Genomic DNA, 21,225 nt, shown 5'->3' on the forward strand with positions numbered 1-21,225 from the left:
GTCCTGGCCCTCCTTCAATACCATCTTGCCTATTCTAGAGTGATCCTAGTTTTTTGGTTCCAGCTAAGTGAGCCCCCATACCCCTTTTCAGTCTCCCGGATGTTCCCCTAAAGTGTCTCATGGGATGATCCTTGAGCATCCCCCACCTCAGTCTCTTCACAGGCATTTGAGCCTCCTCCCGGGCAGCAGGCTTGCCTCATTGTCCCCTTGCTTCATGGCTAAGACCTCATGTCATGCTTGCATCTTTGCTGTTATAATCCAATCCTTACCTTAACAGTTTTGCTTTTTGCAACCTCACTGCTGGCGCTGGGATATTTCCTACCCTCATGGCTTCTGTGCCAGCCCAGATCCTGCCTTAGCTTGTCCTCAAGCCTCTCCTTTACCTCCAGGGTTCCAGTCCATTCCCAATGCCTTAGCATGCTCTTCAGTGCTCTGACCCTCATGAGGATCTAGCTGCCACTACATCTGTAGCTCAGATTACAATCCAGGCCCCTCAGACCAGTCCCCCGCTTTATGTAAAGTGTTCTGGTATGGAAGAAGCCTTGGTCAACTACTTACTGCCACGGTTCTCTGCCTAGCAAGTTTGTGTCCCCCTTTTTTTTAATTAAATACATGATTTATTTATTTATTTTCTGCATGATGTCTGTGTACCATATTCGTACCTGGTGCCTTTGGAAGCCCTGGGATTGGATTACATTTATGAACTCCCATATGGGTGCCATAAATTGAACGTGGGTCCTCTGGAAGAGCATTTAGTGCTCTTAACCGCTGAGCCAGCTCTCCAACCCTGTGCTCTCTTAAGATCAAGGCCATCTCTTCTGTGAAACTGCTAACCACCATTGCACAGACTCCCTGAACCTTGGATCAGTAGCCCCGGGGGCAAGCTTTGCGTTTATATTGTCTCGCCAAACCCAGAGCCTACCAGGGGCTAGGCCTCCGAGGCTTTAAGGATGATCCCAGGCATCTTAGGTGGTTTTGGTTGTGAGCAAAGCTAGAGTAGGGTTCTACATATTCTAGTTTCCCCTTTCTCAGCTGCTTGAACCCAGTGCTGCCACCTGTTGGCCAAACACATTTCCTGTTTTTAAAAAAGGCCTAATTAAATAACTTTTATTTACAAAAGACAAAACCGACTAGCCTTGGCCGGTCACAGCAGCAGTAGAAGGAAGTGGTGAAGTGAATTGAAGGTCCAGCTGTCTCGGTAACAGGTGTGTGTGCATCCCCCTCCCCCAGGCTCTGCTTTCGATTCCTGCCCCGCCCCACTTACGGTCCCAAATTATAAGGCACAGCCCACCCCTTCCCGCCCAGTCCGACCGAGGGGCCGGATGGACCTAGAGCCGGTTCCGGAGTGCACTCATCACGGAGGCCCGCACAGATAGGAGCAAGAGGTCTTTTAGTGCCGCCCCCCGCAGTCCCCAGCTCCGGCTCAGATCAGCGGTGTGGATGGCGGGGTGAGGACGAGCCGTATGCGCTGCACGCACAGCTCCGCGGCCTGCCGGGTCTCGCGGCACAGCGCCGCCAGGCTCAGGAAGCCATGTGGCAGGTCCTCTACCACATTCAGCGTCACGGGCTGGCCCAGATCGCGCAGTCGCCGCGCGAACATGACAGAGTCGTCCAGCATGGGGTCCAAAGCGCACGCCTGGAGAGAGTGGGGGTCACGGTAGGAGGGAGGAGAAAGCACGTGGACACGGATGTAGAGGTGGACAGAGACGGAGAACAGGAGGAGTCGGGGAGAGAGTGGGCGGGAGGAACAGGTGGAGGCGTGGGAAAGAAGAGGAAATGAGGTTAACTGAATCTTTACCCAGACCTGCCCCTATCGTTTCCACCCGCCCAAGCCTCCTGCCCAATAACAGTGCAAGACAGCAGACTACCTGGCCTGGCTAACTAGCTACGCGACACTTGTAGCTGTTTTTCCAGGGCGCCCGTGCCCCAACCCACCGTCCTCCAGCAACCCCCCCCCCCCGTGCTCTCACCACCATGTGCACAGGAGGCAGGGTCTTCAGCATGCTGTCAGGGGCCAGCAGAGGAGACATGAAGGGGTTCTTGACGATGGGTGACGAGTAGAGGGGCATGCGGAGGATACCCTGGCTTGAGCGCCTGGGGCGGAAACCCTCAGGGAATGCAGCGCGCACGCGGGGGCCTCTGTCCATGGTGCCCAAATCATCTTTGGCTTCAGCCTCTTCCTGGGAATTCTCAGGTCGCAGAAAAAAGTTGACATCGGAGGGTGTGGAGGGGCCAAGTGTCTCCATTGACAGTGACATCTCGGGGGTGTCTGACGTCTCTGAATTGCCCTTAAAGCTCAAGTCCGTTATCGTCAGAGTTTTCAGGCTATCAGTGTTCAGCAAGCTCTCTGGCTGGGCCAGAGCTGCCTCAGACACACTCCTGCGCATTGACTCCTGGGGACGCACAGCTTCTATAGGAAGGGCAAAAACCGGTTGCCTTAGGCCAGAAGATAAGCCTGGCTGTGAGCAGGGTGTGCAGATGGCAGCACGGTAGGTCACTATCCAGGGAGGTCCAGGACATAACCCCTTTCCCAGACCCAAGGGTTGGGTTGGAATGTTTCTGTGTCCAGGACTGCATTTGGATGGCTGGTAGTCTGGGAGGTGGGGCTATATTGTAGGGCAGGTTGTGCATGAATAAAGACTGGGAAGTGCAAATCAGTTGACTGCTGGGAGCGTCCATCTTTCCCTCTGTATCAATGATATATAGTCCTTAGCTCATAAGTTGTAAGAATCTAAGAACTCAGAGGGACAGACAGGATTAACTGTCATTTCCTCTGGAGGGATTATGATGTATCAGAATTTTTTTGTGTTTGCGCTGTTGCGGATAGTCTTACACATGCCAGCTTCCAGCCCCTCACAGGTGGCTTCTAGGCAGCTGCTGCACTGCAGAGCTGGTATTTACATGAGGCGGCTCAGCCAGCCTTTTATGACCACTTTGACCAAGGGGTATGCATGAGCTCACACAGCTGGACAGGGACTTCTGCTCACAGGCAGCTACAGTCTGTGGGGTGTGTTACTCTTCCAGAGAGCTTGCATTTATAGCCACACGAATCTGCTCTCCAAAATGTCCTTCATTGTCTACATTTTATTCCTGTACACTGAGCGGACAGGCAAGCGAGTGCCCCGATGGTGTGTATGTCTAGCCCACATGGCATGGATATGCTGGAGGCACTGGGCCTCCAGTCTGTCAATTTAATTGGCTCTTCACTGTTCTAGGGCTACTGTGTAGCTCCAGCTTGACCAAAATGGAACCCTTCTGCCTCAGGGGTGCGGTATTACTCATCATGGTCCTACCTTTCAGTTTCTACAACTTGCCTTTATCAACCTATGAGGGCAAAGTGCAGACCAATGTAAGATAATTACTTAGGTTCTGTGTGACCTAGAGTCACTGGGACAACATTGGAGGTATAGGACACAGGACTCCAGTGCCTTCTGAGAGAACTTCTGTGCCAGGCACTGTGCTGGCATTTGACACAATGGGTGTAGTAGTCCTCACTATGACCCAACAAGGCAGGCACTCATATCCATTTCACAGAGGATAAACTAAGGGTTATAGATGCTGATATCTGTACACAAACTCAGCAGTCAGTGAGGACGGAGTAAGAAGCTGGGTAGGTTTCATCCAGGGTCATCTTTTGGGGTCCTTTCTCCTACAGAGAACCTCACCTCCAGGGCTCAATGGTCCCTTGTCGCAAATTCAGTTCCCTTTTAACTTGTGTGTCTGTGTCTGCATTTATCTGAAGATTCTAAAATTAGAACCTTAAAGTAAAACACACGTGAACTACATAATCTCCTTTGTGTGTGTGCGAGTGTGCCAGGTGTTGTTCTTCATGCACCACCCACCTTGGGTTTGTCTTTAACTTTTATTACATTTTTGTTTGTGTGTGGGTGTGCGTGTGTAGCGGTAAAAGTTTGACTTATAGGAACAGGTCCTTGCTTTCTTTCCATTATGTGAATCCTGGGGACTGACCTCAGGTCAGGCTTGGCAGCAGACATTTAGCCATGTCACCAGTCCCCACCTTGTTTTTTGAGTCAGGATCTTTCAGTGACCCCAGAGCTCACTGCTTTTGCCCAGACTTGCATTCCAGCAAGTCCCAGGGATTCACCTGACTCTGTCCACCTGGTGCTGAGGTTATGGTGTGTACCACCACACCTGCCTATTATTTTGGTTTTGGGGATCCAAACTCAGGTTTTCATACTGCACACCTCCTGAACCATTTCCACAGTGCCCTGAAGACTGATTTTATTGTTGCTGTTGAGTCAGGATATCCCTCTATGGATTTGTCTAGCCTAGAATGGGAACTTGCTATGTAAACCAGGCTGGTCTCAAACTCACAGAGATCTTGTTTCTGCTTCCCAAGTGCTGGGATTAAAGGTGTGCACCACTAAATCTGGCCGTGACAGAGGTCCCCCCCCCCCACCTTTGGAATTGTGAGATCCCAGTAAGTCTTGGAATTTCCAGGACGGCATCTGCTGGGGAAAAATGGAGGGCTTGGCTTGTTGTAGGACCAAGGATAGCGTCAGCCAGGAAAGGCATCTGTAGCCTCATGTGTCCAGGGGCTTATGCTATGTCAAGGTGTCTGTCTAGGCTGTCCTGGTTAAGTGCCTTTGAACAAGCTCCAACTCACCTGCTGTGGGAGCTGAGGTCTTTTGGGGCTTGCGTCCGCTTAGCTCCAGGAAGGAGTTGAGCCATGAGGAGGCACCCAGGCGGAGGTCTCTGAAGAATAGGGATGTGTCTCTCTGTACCAGCCCCATCACGCCCAGTGCCTTCTGGTCTGAGTCAGAGTGGTCCTCTGTCTCTGTCCCTGAAGAACGCAGGTGGGAGGCTGAGTTGGTCTCTCTTTAGGTGCAGTTCTTAACACCCATAACTTGGGGTTTCTAAGGCATTCAGGCACCCAACTGCCATGCTGAGGGCATGGGCCTTACCTGAATAGGCACTGACACACTTAGAGAGTACACTCAGTGGTAGAAGTGGGTCCATGAGGCTCAGAAGACGAGAGGGAGAGACAGAGGGCTGCAGGGTGGTGACTGGGTAGGCTGCCATGATGCCATCTGGCACCCGCACTCCGTAGGCTGCTGCTCGAAGGGACACAGTGATGCAGAGGTTCCCGCCTGCACTATCCCCTGCAAGGCATATCCGCTCTCCTGTTGACCCTAGTTGTGGGAAGAAGAGTCCAGTCATAGCATGGCATGACCTAGGAGAACTGGGCTCTCAGGTGGGGGTAAGCAATTATTAATATCAAGCAGAACACTGTTCAGTTACTGACAAGAAGAGGCATGGATTTGGTCCAGTGGTCAGAGGACAGAGACAAAGGGCTGGGCTGGAGAGTCTGGGGGGCAGCAGCAAGGGCAGGTAGTGGGAAAGAGGAGCTCAGAGTAGTTTTCCCAAGATAGGGACATCAGAAGTTGGGAAACTGAAGGTCAGGTTTCAGGCTGGGTACTGCCCTGCCCTGCGCCTTGGTGTCTTCCCGAGATGCTGGCATCCAAAAGGGAGGTGTGAGGACCTGGAAATAGGTGGGCATGCGAGCCAGCAGGCTGCCAGTGCAGGAGATCAGGAGGTGGGCAGCTGGGGAGGAAAGGAGAGAAGGGAGAGGACAGACCAGAAGTGAAGGCTGGAATAAGGAAGCAGGAGGCAGAGATGACATGGCCAAGATGGAAGATGGGCAGCAATGGGGTTATCCCACAGCAGGAAAGAGGCAGAAGAGAGAAGGTAGGCTGGGGAGAGGTGAGGCTGGGGCTTGAGAACCTAGGGACTTAGTGCCTTTGCAGGCCAGGCCAGGGCAAGGACAGTAGTGGTGGTGGTGGATCTGTGAAAGTAGGGACCTGGGTCTCACCAAGCAGGTCACAGTGCTTGACAGCCCAGCAGTAGGCAAAAAAACACTCTTCCAGCGCTCTGGGGAAGGGGGCCTCAGGGGCCAGGGAGTAGTCGATGGAGATGATGGGAACTCCTAGCTCCTGGGCCCAGGTCTTGAGGTAGGGCTCATGTGACTTGGAGGTCTGTGCCACAAAGCCGCCACCATGGATGTGGATTACTAGGGCCCGTGAGCGGGGTGCCTGCTGGGGTCGTGGGCGCAGTTCCAGGCGTGGGCCCTCAGATTTCACCAGGCTGTTGAGCGCCTTGCTGTCCTGGTGGTGAGGACAGAGGGTGGTCTGTCAGGACCCTGTCCCCTCTGGGGGTAGGCTTGGGGCTTCAAGGTGCTGGGCTGGCGCTGCCATTCTCTGGGGCTTACCTGTCCTTCACGCAGATCATAGGAGATGAGCCTGGCTAGCACAGGCCCTGGGCCTGTGTGTGCCAAGGGAGGTGAGATGGTAACTGTGAGCTTGGGGTCAGAGGTTAGTGGCATCTCAAAGGCCTCGGGTGGTAGGCTGAGCAGGCGGCTTACCCTCACAGTGGTTGATGCCATGTTAGCCAGGGACTGGGGAGGAAACAGAGGGATGCTAAGGAAGGGTTAAGGGGGTAGCAGGGGCACATACCACGTTCTTCTTCCCAACCCAGTCTTTCCCCATATGCGCTATCCTTGGGCAGTGGCCCTGTAGTGACTGGTTGTGGCGTTGCTGGATGTCTGGGACTCAGAATCTCCATCTGTGAGCATGCTGGGGAGCTCTCCCGTGCCCCCGAGCTCACCGACAACACCTCGATCTCAGTGATGTTCCAGAAGGCTTTCCAGAAATGCACGTCCAGGTTCTGAATGATCCGTTCAAACTCAGCACCACGCAACTCTGGGTCTATGGCAAATCGGCCACCGGTGAAGAGGGAACTGGCAGTCACACCTGGGGGTCAGGAAGGGTGTCAAGGAGTCCTGGCAGAGATCAGGCTGCTGGGTTGGGTTAGGAAAGGGGGACAGGAGAGGATGCGGATAGGGCTCAGCCACCACTCACTGAGGCCTGTCTCGTTGCGTTTGTAGTGTTCCCCGAAGGACACCAGTCCGATGGAGAGGGTCTGCAGGAACGGCCGGATGGCAGGCGTGAACTGTGAAGGGATGCCTCTGTCACCCAACCACCCAGGAGATGGATGAGGATGGGACACAAGATGGGACAGAGAGAGGAGTAGGCACATACATTTAGTCAGCTTTTAATGAGCTCATACGGTGTGTGTGCTGTGGGCATCACCCTGGGCCCTTTCATGAACCTGGCGTCCTCAAAGGGAAAGGAGATGATGAAGAAATAAAAACATGTGCAGGGTAATGTCTAAACGAACTAATGATATGGAGAAAGGTGCTGTGGATGGGCTGCAGTGATGACCATGGGCCAGGCTACTTGGGCAGGGCTGCGAGTAGGGTCTGGATGAGGAGAGGGCTGTTCTCAGGAAGCTAAAGATGCAGTGCTGCACATGGGCGGCAAGGGAAAGGAGGCATACTGAAGGCGAGCAGGGAACAGAGAACACAGTGCTGTGCCTGGAGCAGAGCGAGCCAGGGAACAAGAGCATGGGAGCTCCTAGAGGCCAAGAAGGCTCTTTTAGGGCCCAGGCTGAGGGACTGGGTTTCATTCTGAGTATTTGGAGAGCTGTGAACTGGGGAGTAAGAGCACACAGGAACTTACTGAAGTCAAAAAGAACAGAGGGGTGAGGCAGACAGTTGGGACTGGGCATGGGGCAACTGAAATCCAGAAATGGGAAAATGATCCAAACAGGTAAAGAGAACCTGGGGAGATCAGTTGAGGCCTAGACAAGGGATAGATGGCTGTCAGGGAAGACTGGGGGAGACACACGGCAGGTGGCAGAGAGGGAACAGATAAGAAGACAGTGAGAGCAGGAGAGCTCACTCAGCCTTAGGAGGCCAAGGCAAAGAGTTAGCTGAGTCCCCATTTACTAGGGAAAACTATGGCACAGCATGCTGGGATTTTGGGAGGAGCAGGGACTCAGCAGCATCTGACATCTTGGACCTCTGCCTTCCTGGAAGCTGACATTTTAGAGGGTGATGCAGTCTTGTGTCCTAGGTCCTCAGAAGCTGGCAGGTGCCCCAGCCATGCTCCTGGCCAGGGACCCAGTAGGCCAAAGAGCACAGGAGCTCCTGGCCTTTGTAGCTGGAACACTGATTCAGGCAGCCTGGAATTTCTTTCTTTCCAGTGTGGATGCCAGGGCATGAAGGCAGGGAGATGGCTGCCTCGGCTGGCCAGATTGGTATTTGTGGGTTTGGTGAGAGGGGAAGAGTCCTAGGAATAATCCTGTTGGGTTGCTCAGAACCAGGAAGCCTGGAATAGTAGACAGGGACAGGGAAGCCGAAAGAATGGTGGACTCATCTCTCAGGGAAGTGAGAGGAGGCCCCAAGAAGGCAGTGAGGACTGAAGCGTCACACGGCTCCTGGAGTAAAGGCTGAGGCTCCTTGATACAGATGGTTGGGGCTGCCTGGAGCTAGCATGACCCCAGGACAGGGCCAATTTGGGCTTCTGTTCCAATTTTAGTTTTCTATGTTCCCCAGTTTTCTAGTCCCCAAATCATTTACTTGTTTGTTTGTAAGACAGGGTCTTTCTACGTAGCCTTGGCTTGCCTGGAACATATGATGTAGCTCAGGCTAGCCTCTATCTCTAAATAATTCTCTTGCCTCAGCCTCTTGAGGGTATTGGATTGCCTCACTTTCCATGTGGTGATAGGCTGCATCTCTCTGAGGTGATTTGGGATGGGCAAAAGGCAGAAGAGGCCCTCAGCTAGGGCCAGGGAAGAGCTGAACCACAACCAGGTCTTCCTTGTCACCAACTCTGATGGGTGTGTTGCTCCTGTCCTGAAGGCTGCCTAGAACTCATGTGGTTTTATAGGGGCCAATCTGGCATCTGTGGGCTGCCGCCTTCTTCTATCAGTGCCCAGTGCACATGGCAGGGGGTGCAGTCACACAGAATGGACCTCTGAGATCAATACTGATTACCCTCCTAGGGGGTCACAGACTCAAATGAACTTCAAGGGCTACAGGAGAGTGATGGGGCTAGGGATACAGCTCAATGGCATGCTGGCCTAATACGCGAGGCTCTAAGTTCAATCTGTAATACTTGAAGGAAAAAGAGCAAATGAAACCCTCCCTTTTGCTGGGTTGAAGCTCTGACCTCGTGTGTGTCTGACAAGTGTTTTACCACCAAACTGCAGCCCCAGCCTCGTGTGTGTCTGACAAGTGTTCTACTACCAAACTGCAGCCCCAGCCTTCCTGTTACTTTTGAGATAGGGTCTCCCTAAGTTATCAAGGTTGGCTTTCATCTCACTCTGTAAGTTCAGCTAGGCCTTGGGCTTACAATTCTCCTGCCTCAGCTTCCTGAGTACCTAGAATGTAACAGGCCTGAGTTACCAGGTCCAGCTGATGAAGAGGTTTTTGATACATGGGGCATCTAGTCGTGGTCCATGAGCTGGAGACCTCCAGAGTCCAGCTACGAGCTCCTGCCAACTCTCCCTGCCAATCTGTGGTCTGATCCCCGAATCCAGCAATTCTCATCACTGTGACTCTACTTCAAGGACAGTTTCCAGCCACCACTGCCTTCACTGTGAATTCGGAATGACATGGGGCAAGGGACTCACCTGGAAGCCCAGGCAGCGGCCATAGAAACAGCCTTTATGCAACGTGACATACTCTTGCAGGAAGTCAGCAGTGAGTCCTTCATCACCCTCAAAGAAGAGCACCCCTGGTCGGTTGATAGCCAGCAGGCGCTGGGCATAGTAGGACAGGGCACGGAGCTGGGTAAGAGCAGCCAGGTAGGCCTCCATTTCTGCTAGGTTGTGGCTGGCACGGAAAAAGATACTTCGGCGGTTGGAGGCCACATAGCGGGATTTGTGTAGTAGGTGTGCTAGGCAGCAACGAGCTGTGTGCACCAAGCTTCGGTATCCATTGGCTGGTGTCTCTGTGTCCAGGTCAAAATGGTGTGCCACACCCAGCAGCTGGCCTAGGGTTGGCTCCAGTCCCAGGGCCTGTTCTCGAACACCTGCAAAGACATTGGACAGCCGCCGAGCTGTCTCTCCGGGGCCCTGGCTTGAGAAGAAGGCCATGTTGTCTTCTGCGAGTGTCACCAGCGACTGTGTCATTGTGCGCAGATCCATGCTGTGTGAGAACGCTGAGGCTGTGGGAAGATGGGAATGTTTGCTGTTACCCTTGCTCTCTCAGGCCCAGGATTTCAGGCCCTAACTTTCTAACCTCAGGCCCAAGTATTCAAACCTAGGACCATCCTTGCTTAGATCCAGGAATGCCAAACAGTAGCCCCTCCTTCCTGAGATTTAGGGGTCTATTCCAAACCTCCTGGAGATTCAGGGGCCTTCCATTATCTTCTCTCCCACACCTAGGATTTTTATCCCCTTGTCTTCTGGAAGCCTGGGGCCTCATCCTCTTCCTGCCTAGCAGCTGGGAGTTGGAGCTCTCAGACTTTCCCTTCATATGGAGCAGGTCCCTTTTCTATCTCCTCTGTCCTGGATCTAGGAGTCCACTCTTCTGAGCCCCAAAGGGCCTGGATCACCAGTGCTGCTCTCTAGCCCAGAAGCTGACCCACCCTCTTCCTTCTTCCTTCCAGGTATTCAAGGGTGAACTTTATCTCTGTTTACTCTCTTTGGACTTGTCCTTGTTCTGGGAAATCTGGATGCCCAACAGTTCCTTTCCTCAAAACTCATGTGTTCAAGTCCCATCCCAAGTTTCCTTCTCAGTCTCCTGGTGTTGCCCACAAGCCCTTCCCTTCTAACAGTGGTAGGAAACATTAATCCCCCAGTCTGGCCATTACCATCTCCTAGGACTTCTGGCCACACCTAGCCCTCCTTCTGAGCCCCATCTGTAATTGCAGCGTTTCTGCTGCACTCCGGCCTTCCTGCAGAATCCTCTCCAAACTCCAGCTCCTTGTTTCTCTGTGGATCCCCAAACTCAGCATCCCTTCTTTTGATGATCGCCTGGCTTTCAGCCTTGCCCAACTGCCTTAGACTACATTGTTCCACTCTCCTGCCTGAAACAGCAGTTCAAATAGCCAACACTGATCACTAGCCAAGCCCATGCTAAAGTTTGATTCCCAAAGACCCAGAGTGTCTTGGTTCAGATCTCTATTCCTGTCAGCCCTCTTTTATAGGAGGAGAAGTTGAGACTCTGTAAGAAGCTGGAGGTTGTACAGATAATGACAGAGCTTATTTAAGTTCCGATTTCTAGGTTCAGAGTTTTTACATACATAGCGTTCCTCCTAGGACTCTCAAATCTCAACTTCTGTCTGTTCCTCAAACCCAGCTCCATGCTTCACTCTGCTTCCCACATTCAGGGTCTTCTGTGATCTTCCTCCGGAACCCATGTTCTCCTTAGGCATCCCTGTTATTTAGCATATCTTGGATAAGTTGCCCTTGACTGTTTAGCAGGGGACATTATAACCTTCCCAAGAGATTCTTTCCCTCCAGAAGCCTTGGGCCCTGTCTGGCTCCTGGGTTTGCAGCCCCCTTGTTTCCCTAGAAGACAGTGTCTCCTCTCCCTTTCAGACCTTGGCTTCTGGTGGCAGCAGCCATTTCTCTGTCTCTCAGCTGGCCCTGCACTCACCCCTCCCTGGCCTCTTCGGACTGGAGCTCCCCAAGCTGGCACAGCAGGTCTGTGGCTAGTGCCAGTAGCAGCCTAGGGCGATAAACTGGGGGGAGGGACTAGTTTGGTCAGGGTGTGGCTATTTGATTCACCTCCCATCCAGAATGGATAGTGAGAACCACATGTTGTAAACAGAGTCCAGAATCCAACTCCTAACCCCTCCTATCTGCTTGCTACGCCAGCTCAAGGAGAGTCCTCCTGCCAGGGTCGTCTTCCTTAGAACCTTGAAGTCCTCTCCCACCCAGCCCCTCCTTGCTTAGACCCAGGAGCTCATGCCCTAGCACCTCCTTGCTGAGTCAGGCCTGGCCCCCTAGCCTCTCCTTCCTCGGACTCCCTCATCCAGTCCCAGTCTTCTCCCCTAGGACCCAGGAGTCCAGCCTTTGTCCTGGTCCTGAACACCCTCTCACCCAGCCAAGCTGCCCTCCCTCTTCCCCAAGTGGATTCAGGGAGCCAAAGGCTCAGTGATGTCAGTTCCCACCCCCTAGACTGGCCCTGGCACAGATGTCCCCAGCTGTTAGGAAAAAAAAGGTGGCCAGTCCTGCTTCTCCCTCCTGGGAGGACAAAAGCCGATTAAGGGCAATACCAAACTTAGCCAGGGGCCAGGGGCACAGGCCCTACTGTGTGGTATTCCTGCCTGGAATCCTCGGTTTACCTTCTAACTTCCACAGCCCGCGGTGCTGTGACAGTCAGATCCCTGTTACTTATGGGGAAACCAAGGCTCAGGTACTTTCCCAGGGTCTTCCACATGTTCCTTGCCCAGCCAGCTTTCTTACCCTCAGGCCTCAACTGGAGGTGGTACCTACCTTGTTCTCCCCATCTCTAAAGCCCACCCTCACTTACCCCCTATGGCTCGTTTCTGCCCTAGCATGTACATCAGCCCTTCACTTGTTCTCATGTTGTCTCCTCTGGGATATACACAGATTTTTATGGAGGCGCAAAGCTCATAAAGTGGACTGTGACTATTTAGAAAGAACACAAAATTACAAATAAAAACAGGTGTGGGGCTTTTGAAAGAGCCTGTGGCAAATGAGAGACCCTGAGGCTTCAGCAACATTTGTCTGGCTGTGGGTGAGTCCTCAGTCTGTCCCTGGATTGTCATCTTGATGAAGGGAGAGGGTGGCCCCAAGGCCTAGCACACACAAGCAAATATGTGAAGGGAAGAGTGAGGGCCAAAGGCAATAGCTGGGAACTTGGGAGAGAGCTGTGCCTTCCAAGGACCAGCAAACAGATAGACAAATGGACCAGAGCCGCGGGGGCCAGATAAACTAAGCAGCAGTTATAGTCAGATACTGGTCCAGGTCAGTTTGCTGGGTAAGTGTGACTTCCCCATCTGGAAGCTGGGCCAGTATGCCCAGTAGGGTGAGTGGACTGCTTCATGAACAGTACCTCATTGACTTCCTGCCCCACTTCCTCCTGGGAGTGGAACCCAGGTACTGCCATGTGCTAAGCACGTGCTCCCAGCCCAGGAGGCATTGAATGTGCATGCATATGTTGTTCTGCAGGCTTACTCCTCAGCCTCACTGCGATGGTGTGTTGGCTCTTTCTCATTGCAGCCTAATACAGTGCATGACTTCTTAATCATATTCTTTGCTTTGTCATCCCATGAGCTTCTAGGCACCCGGAGTTCAGGGCCTTGTCTGTTGTGTTCAGTTCTTAGCCAGGGAAATTTCCCACTGTCTAAGCCTAGCTTCATCTGTTCCCACACCGGGTACCTTGTATCTGCCACAAGTCCCTCTGCTATGACTGCCCTCCTACCCCGACACATAGGGGCCGTGGGGTTGGAATACTTTTGGAAGAACACTTTTGGAAGAACAAGAGACTTGGATGAAGCAGTAGGGAAGGGCCAGATCCCCAAGCCCTGTGACTTCAGGCCATGCTCTTTGCCTCACTCAGGGTAGCTCCCTGAAGACTGAGCTGACTAGGGCCAGGAAGAAGGGACAGAATCCCAGGCAGAGGGCACTGGGGTAAGGGCATACCCAATGGGGCCATGGGTGAGCATAACAGGAATGGGGCAAAAGGTAGGGCTGAGGGGGGCATGATAGTAGGGGAAGGGGTACCTAGACAACTAGGTCCCAGCCCTTTGCCCTGGGAGATGTTTTTCCCCTTTGGTTCTGGGAATCAAACTTGTACATGCTAGAACAATGTTCTGCCACTGAAGCATGCTCCCAGCTCCTCCAGCCCTTTGCCCTGAGAAGCCACTTGTCAGCTGTATCAGGCTTGGACTTTGGTTCCTGGGGACGTACCAGGGCAATATACTTTCATGTTTTTTGATATGTCTAAGGGTATGTGTGTTTGTATGCAAGTGTCATGACCTATGCGTGTTTATTAGCCTGTGTGTGTATGCTTTTTGTCTTGGAGTCTCAGTTTGTATGGAGATGTGTTCATGTTTTTATGAATCCATATGTTGGGGATGTAGCTCAGTTGGTGGAATGCTTGCCTACCTTGTACAAAACCTGGATTTGGTCCCCAGTATCATACAGCCTGAGTGTGGGGGTGCATACTTGTAATCCCAGCTCTATGGAGGTAGAGATAAGAGGATCTGATGTTCAAGGTTATCTTGGACTATGTAGTGAGTTCAAAGCTAGCCTGGGATGTATATGACACCCTGCCTCCAAAACAAAAAAGGTAAAGAATAAAAACAACAAAAGGAATCTATATTCATGTTTGGGTGAGTCATGGTGTCTATGTGTGTTGAGAACAGAACTCACTATTTGCTCACACAGAGACTTAAGGAGTGATCTTGCCAGTTTCCCTCACCCTATCCCCATCAAAGCTAAGCTATCACCCAGTCCTGTCCACCTATGTCTTAGGAACCTTGGAACTTGGCATGTGCCTACCTCCCCTGCTGCACTGTAACATGCTCACCTGGCATGTGCCCGCCTCCCCTGTCTCTGCCTGCTGCACTGTAACACGCTCACTTGGCATGTGCCCACCTCCCGTCTCCCCCAACCCCCAGCACTGTAACTTGGATGAGTATGACACTCTCTGTGTGCCTCCAATTTAAGTCGGTTTCCTGAAAAGCATCCAGAGAGTCTTTTGAAAATATAAATTTGATCACTTCCTTCCAGCCCTTCAATGCTTCCCTGACTTGATAAAGTCTCAATCTTGGACATGGCCTCCCAACCCAACCTATAGCCCATCCGCCTGCCCCAGGTTCCTGAGCCTGTCTCCCTCCAACCAGGAGCTGTCTCTGCATTGTCATGTGCTGCTCCTTCCAACATTAAGGTTTTTGTGTGTGCTTGTTTTGTTTTTTGAGGCAGGGTTTCTCTGTGTAATCCTACTGTCCTGGAACTGGCTCTGTAGGCAAGGCTGGCCTTGAACTCACAGAGATCCTCCTGCCTCTGCCTTCCTTGCCACCACTGCCAGGCTAGAGTCAAGGTTTTTGCTCATGCTGCTCTCTGCTTTCCCTGCCTCCCGTGTTCAGCAGTTAATGACTGCCCATCCATGAGTCTGAAGTCACCTCCTTGAAAAAGCTTCCCGTGGTCATTTTCTCAGGGTTTTTTCCTTTTTGGAAGACAGGATACATTTTCTCATGTATCCTCTCATGGCTGGCCTCAGACTGACTATGCAGTCAAGGATGACCTTAAACTTCTTTCTGATCCTCCCGCCTCCACCAATCTACTTCTGAATCATGCGCACATGTCACCAGGCCTAATTGATGCAGTCCTGGTCTCCTACAGACCCTGCGGCTTTGTGCATGCTGGACAAGCACTCTAGTAACTCAGCTATGTCCTAGCTCCAGGATTTCCCTTTTACTGGACTCATTACACTGACTTGTTTACAGCAGACTTTTAAAATGGGTGGGTGAGAGAGGGGTTGAGTCTCACTCTGAAGTCCTGACTGGCCTGCAACTCACTACATAGTCTAGGCTTGCCTTGAACTAATGGTGATCCTCCTGACTCAGAGTCCCAAGTACTGGGATCAGAGGTATGGGCCACAGCAATAGTCTTATTAATATCTGTGTCCTGAGATCTACCGAGTCTGTTCTACTAGTCACAGGAAGCCTAGTTGTTGAGCGAATGTCTGGAGACTAAATCTTTGTGACCAGAGCCTTTTAAATCCAGAATTAAGGTTGGGGCATACAGCTGTCAGCGTCCACACTCCCTGCCCTGAGAAGGTGGAAGGTGTCTCTCTGCCTTCACTGGCCAGGCAAGGAAGCCCAGCTGGCTGAGTGCCCCTTGTGTCGTCATTTGGGAAATGGACTGATCATAATGACAGCAGTCTCATCCAGTTACTGGCAAGATCACATGGATAACAAAGACTGCTCTAGCCAGTTAGGATACCTTGGGGCAGGGGTGGGATCTGATTCACAGATCTGAGGCCTGGCACCAGGAAGGGCCTCAGGAAGTGACAGGCAGTTCTCAGAGCTGTGCGCCTTTGTGAGTAGGCTTGACTGGGCCGTGTGCAAGGAGCCTTACTCAAGCAGATTCTTTCTGACTCCACAGGACACTAAGTGCAGCTTGGCTATTAATAGCCCCATGTCACGCTTCTCACATTCCTTCACTTACCAATCTAATAAATATTTGAATGTCCATGTGTCTGGCATTCTAGGTAAACAAGGCAGACACAACCCTACTGTTAGGGAGCTCAATGTCTAGTAGAGACGGACAGTATACCCACATCCACCTCTCTCAACTATTGTGTGCATGTACTGGCCTCTTCCAACAGCCCTGAAAGTCAGGTACTGCTGTCATCATGCCTGCTTGGAGCTCTGAAAAGAAGCAGGGAAAGGAACCTGTTTATTACTTCACAGATCATAGCAATTTGGTTAAACGGGCTCTAAGACACAGGTTCCAAATTGTATCTTTGTAGTGGGACAGGAAACTGTCTTCTGGCTCCAGCTTGAGCTCCAACCTGTCTGGGCCAATATATGTACTTTAGAGCTGATTGTCTACCAAGGGAGGTAGGGGAAATGACGAATTTGGGGTTACTGGGGCTGGGGAGCCATGTCGGTTTTGTTTTTATTTTTGCCTGCATAGGAAGTGCTAGCTTGGACTGATAAAGATGCATGGACTGCAGGTGGAGCTTCATGGCCGAGCACTTGCTTGGCATTCACCAGGCACTATGTTTGGCTATAAGCAGCGCCACAGAATAGACAAGACTCCTAAACGAACCAGGACTTACTGCCTGCTCTGACTGAGCCTTGCAACATCTTTGGTTGGTCTGCCAATGTTTCTCTACCCTTCTAGGCATAGGGAAGCTAGACAATAGTTCTTCCCTCTCCCTGAGGAAGGGATAAAGGTGCAAAGCCAGGTAAAAGCTCTCTTTTTGGAAGTCGTGAGGGTCAGGAGCTTTGCCCCAGTGTTGCTGGGAGTGGAAGAAGGGCTGTGAGGATATTCTCCAGCTACCGGTACCCCTTCCACCTACCTTTCACACGCCTATACTTGTTCCTCTTTTCGAAAAAGCGGCTACAATTCTTCCCCATTATCCTCTTAAGAGTGCAGAAGACATGAAAAATCGACGTTCGAACCATTTCCCAGGCCGAAAACACCAAGAGCGCAACTGTTGCTCTTGGTCCCACAGAGAATAACTAACCCGAGCAGGAACCTTATCTATTCCGACAGACTCGCATTGCGGACACTTCTCCCAAGACCGCACTGGGACAGTCGGTAGTCCTGACGTCTGGGTGGAACGTTCTACTCTCACATCACCCGTTCGAATAATGGATGGTCTCCGTCCCCCGCTCAGGACGGCAGTGGGTCAGTCCACGGGCCGCCCCCCCTCCCGTTGTGGAAGTGGGTCCGTCCACCCAGTCCCCCCCCCCCTCCCCGCCCCGTCCCCCGCAGGACCTGCGGACTTTCTTCCGAGCGGCTACCGGCTCACCTTTGATCTTGCCTTTTCGCCACCTCCTGCGGCTGCGGTTCTTCGACCCTTCTTTGGCCTGCTTGGAGGCCCGGGTCCCCACGCTCCCCGATTCCACGACTGTCTCCATCAGTTCTTTCCCAGTCCCGGCGCGGGGCCCAATTCCAGCAGTCGAGTCCCTCCTCTACAGTCAATCCTCGTTACACACCACCGCCCGGCCCCCAAACCATCCAATCCTGGGCTTGCTCCTCGCTAGGCCCCGCCTCCAAGGGGTGGTCCCGAGGGCCTTGGCCCGCCCATCCGCTCAGGTTAAAGGAACCGCAGCCAACCACAGCAAAGACAACAAAATGCAACCCCGGAGGCGGCGAAAAGTGTCCACAGAGCCGGAGTAGTGAGGAGTTGCGCTAGAGTCATCCCCACAGTCACTCCGGTCGTCTCCTGTGCAGGAGCCGCGCCTCGCCATCCCGTTCACCTGTCCATGAACTCGGCCCGCCCACCTGCCCCCAGGAAAGGCTAGAACCAGCGGGCAGGGGGCGTGCCAGGCCTATGGCGTGGGCGGGGCCCGACTGGGGGCGGGGCCGAGCTGGGTCGCCTTTAGGGAAGCCCCGCCTTTGCCCCTCTCCCTGACTGGGGTCCGTACAGTGTAGCTGAGGTTAGCCTGGCACCCACGGTGGAGCCTAGGCTGGCCTTGGTCTGTCTGCATAAACGTCTGCTTCCGGTCAGACTTTCTCCCCTCTCTCTCACACATTCTCTGCCCCTACGAGTTCGTATTGCTCTGTTTCTCGAGGTTTCTCTCCCCTTCCCTCAAAGGGATGGAGGGGATTGGAGGAAGAGGACGTTCTGCGCCTGCCCAGCGGCTTGCGGCCACAGGGTCGACCAACTGAAGAAGCCGAAATTGACGGAGCCCATGTGCCCGGGAAAAGGCGGGAAACCGAGGAGGCCAAGACTCCCACGTGCGCTCGTGGCTCCCCGCGCTCTCCGCAGCCGCTTCTGGGTTAGCGCTGGCCTGAGGCGTCCGGAACGCAGGAGCAAGTGTTCCCCCCGCCCTGGGACGCAGAGCGCAGGGCGAGCATTGCTCAGCCCTCAGAAACAGCTCGGGCCTTTGTGGAGGCGGCCAGCTTCCCTGAGGGGAAAGCCAGCCGCTGCCGGCTCTCTGGCCCGGGGCTCTGTGGTCTTACCTGTCATCATTCCAGAGGAGCCGCGGGCAGTCACCTGCCATGCTGTTTCCATTCAACCTTGACTTTGGCACAGAGTTCGGCAGCCCTATCCAGCCCCCTCTCCCAAGCTTCTGTACGCCATCAGTCATTCCGTGGCACTGAGCGCCGTGGAGGCACCTGGCCGGGGAGCGAGTGTTCCTGGTGGCAGAGGCTGTGAAGGCCCTGGATGCTGAGCTTGCCTACACTACTCTGAAAGGTCAGGCCCACCCTGCGCGTTGTGCTGCTGTTGCTTAGCTTGATGTCTGCCCCACAGCTCGTATACCACCATTTTATTTCTTTATTTTTGGCTCATATGAATGAATGCTGGTAAGAGGGTGGTTTCTTTTACGAGACTCCTTAGTTTGTGCTCTTTCCTACCTCAGTTTGATTTCACCTAAATCTTTTTTTGGGAGGGGGAAAGCCTGGTGTAAAGGAAGGGAACCCTATTTTTGGTCCCGTGTTTGCTGTTTCCAAACTGCAGGCCCTTGTGCCAAATCCTCATTTTTCTGCCTCAGCATCCTTCTCTATAGACTGGGGGGTGCTGCTGTTTATTTCACAGGAGTGTTGAATCCTGAGTGCTACAACCCCAGACTGGAAAAAAAAATTCTTAGCACGAATAAGTGGATCTGGAAAGCTCCAGTCTTCCAGGTTCAGACTCACCTGTGTCCCAGAAGTGTTTGTGAGGCTGGAGGCTGGCTTTCATCCTATGTGGTGATTTCCTGCCATATCCGGGCACCTTCTCACAGTCAGGTTTCTCTTTGAAGGATAGTGGCATTCCTGGGATCACCATTCCACTCTTTGGCTCTGGAAGATTTGACTGTGAAGATGAACTCAGATGTCCCTCTGTGTCAGACTCCGTAATCCAGTCAAAAAATGTCTTCCACTCTTGGGCCTTTCGCTGTATGGATAGTTCATGCAGTCTTGTTAAAAAACCGGATTCCCTCACGGATCCCTGTTTGGATTTGGTTTCTTGGACCTCAGGTGTTTGCTGGGTTGTAGGATCTGATTGTTCAAGTCTCTCTTGGGATGGAGAGTAAATTTGGGCAGGGGATTTCTTTGGGGGTCCAGGTCCAGCCTCGGTTGTAGATGTAGCCTCCACCTCATGTGGAGCTAGAGGTGGTTCTGTTGGTCCAGATCCTGTCATCCCCACATGCGCTTTTCTGGGTTGTGATTCCTGTGGAGTTGTAGACATTTTTCCTGCCTCTGGTCCCCAGTGGGAGGTGGCTTCCTGTTGATCCAAGAGCACTTTCTGGCTGGGAGGTGATTGCTGTGGTGCAGGGGAGGCTAGTGGGCTGAGGATCTGGAGCAGAGCAGATTTTTGTGGAACTCTTGGTTTCTGCTGGAATTCAGCTTCGTTCTGGGCAGTGGGCTCATGCGGGAGACTTGGTTTCTGTGAGGTACCAAATTCCTGCAGCATTTTTGATCCTAGATGGTCTGTGAGGGTTGTTTCTGACCCAGGATCTGGCTGGATTATAGGTCTCTGCTGTGTTTCAGGTTCCCATTCTGGCCTAGATACCGAGGTAGAATCTGGTTCCACAGTTGATATTTCCCTCGTGAAAGAAGTTGGTCTCCTAGGCTTCATCCTTCTGCCCCTACCCCTACCCCTCAAGCTTCCCTCTTCACAGATCCTTCATGATGGTACCTCCCTTTGGGCTCCAATCCTTTGTCCTGGCATTCCTGGTCTTCCTTTATAGCTAGCCTGTGGGTTTATCACTGCCTCCCCGGCCCCTCTTGCTTGCTCTTTGCCAAGTGGTCACTCTTACTTTGGGAGAGGGATTAGGACTAAGGAGGAGGCTCATGTGCCCAGTACTATCTTTCAAGAAGGGAGGGGCTTGCCCTCTTGTGTCATAAATAGGGCCCCACCCCACTCACCACTCAGTTAAAATGACCAGTTGCCCTTCTCATAAGACAACTTAATCTTCTGTTTCATCTGGGGTGATTCTAGATGAGCTGATGAGTGTTTTCTGCCCACAGAGATGGGAATCTTATGTAGCCCAGGTTGGCCTCGAGCTCCTGAGCTTCTTGTCTCCATTTCCCAAGTTCCGTGACCACAAGTGGGTACCACCATAGTTCAGTATTTATCCCACTCCTGATGCCCGAAGAATACTTGAGGAGTCTGTATACTTATAATTATAGTTTTCTCTTCATTAATTCTTACAACTAGTTGTCAGTTCAATTGTCTTAGATTGTTGCTTTGATCACTTTATACCCATGCTAAAAAGTAAAAAGACTGATATCATTCTATTTTTATAGGCTCAAAACCCTTTTGAATTGCAGCTGAGATCCTTCATACCATCTTTATAGCTTTGAACTGTGTTTCTACATTTATATCTCTTGTATTGCATTAGAAACTCACAGAATGAAGTAATGGGGATGATGATGATAGGAATCATAAACACTGATTGATGTCTGTCTAGATGCTAAGAAAGCACAGTTTCTAAACCTTTATTATTGTTAATCAGGCAGTATCTGATTCAGTGCTTTACTTGCTTTCTATGCCACACTCAGACATTGCACCTTAGAACGGTGAAAGAATAAAGAATCAGGCAATGGAGAGCGAAAGAGGGTCAAGGAGGGAGAAATGCGTGTAGAATCTGGGTTAGGGGTTTGAATGACCAGGGCAAAGGGTGACATCTGGATTGAATGTGAGTGGTCAGACCCCATTAGATTGAATTGACTGATATTCATATACCATATATTCATATATGTATGCATTATGTA

At 52.2% G+C, this 21,225-nt stretch overlaps 1 protein-coding gene across 7 annotated transcripts; it reads right to left on the reverse strand.

Annotated features, from left to right (window-relative positions):
- Window positions 1-1,078: 1,078 nt before the first annotated feature.
- Lipe (lipase E, hormone sensitive type) lies at window positions 1,079-20,114 on the reverse strand. 7 transcript variants are annotated; one of them, XM_005361155.3, is made up of 10 exons: window positions 19,165-20,114; window positions 9,496-10,031; window positions 6,879-6,969; window positions 6,625-6,770; window positions 6,230-6,415; window positions 5,834-6,125; window positions 4,926-5,153; window positions 4,628-4,804; window positions 1,971-2,410; window positions 1,079-1,636 (listed from the first exon to the last, which is right to left on the reverse strand). In XM_005361155.3, exons 1-10 carry the CDS (start codon window positions 20,084-20,086, stop codon window positions 1,424-1,426), a joined length of 3,231 nt encoding a protein of 1,076 aa, XP_005361212.1. In that variant the 5' UTR covers window positions 20,087-20,114; the 3' UTR covers window positions 1,079-1,423. The 7 variants fall into 7 exon arrangements, with proteins under 7 accessions (XP_005361212.1, XP_026642188.1, XP_005361214.1 ...); XM_026786387.1 differs by lacking the exon at window positions 19,165-20,114 and adding an exon at window positions 18,487-18,716; XM_005361157.3 differs by lacking the exon at window positions 19,165-20,114 and adding an exon at window positions 17,330-17,746.
- Window positions 20,115-21,225: the final 1,111 nt, after the last annotated feature.

The sequence above is a fragment of the Microtus ochrogaster genome, linkage group LG4 (genome assembly GCF_000317375.1).
Source record: "Microtus ochrogaster isolate Prairie Vole_2 linkage group LG4, MicOch1.0, whole genome shotgun sequence".
Lineage (NCBI taxonomy): Eukaryota > Metazoa > Chordata > Mammalia > Rodentia > Cricetidae > Microtus > Microtus ochrogaster.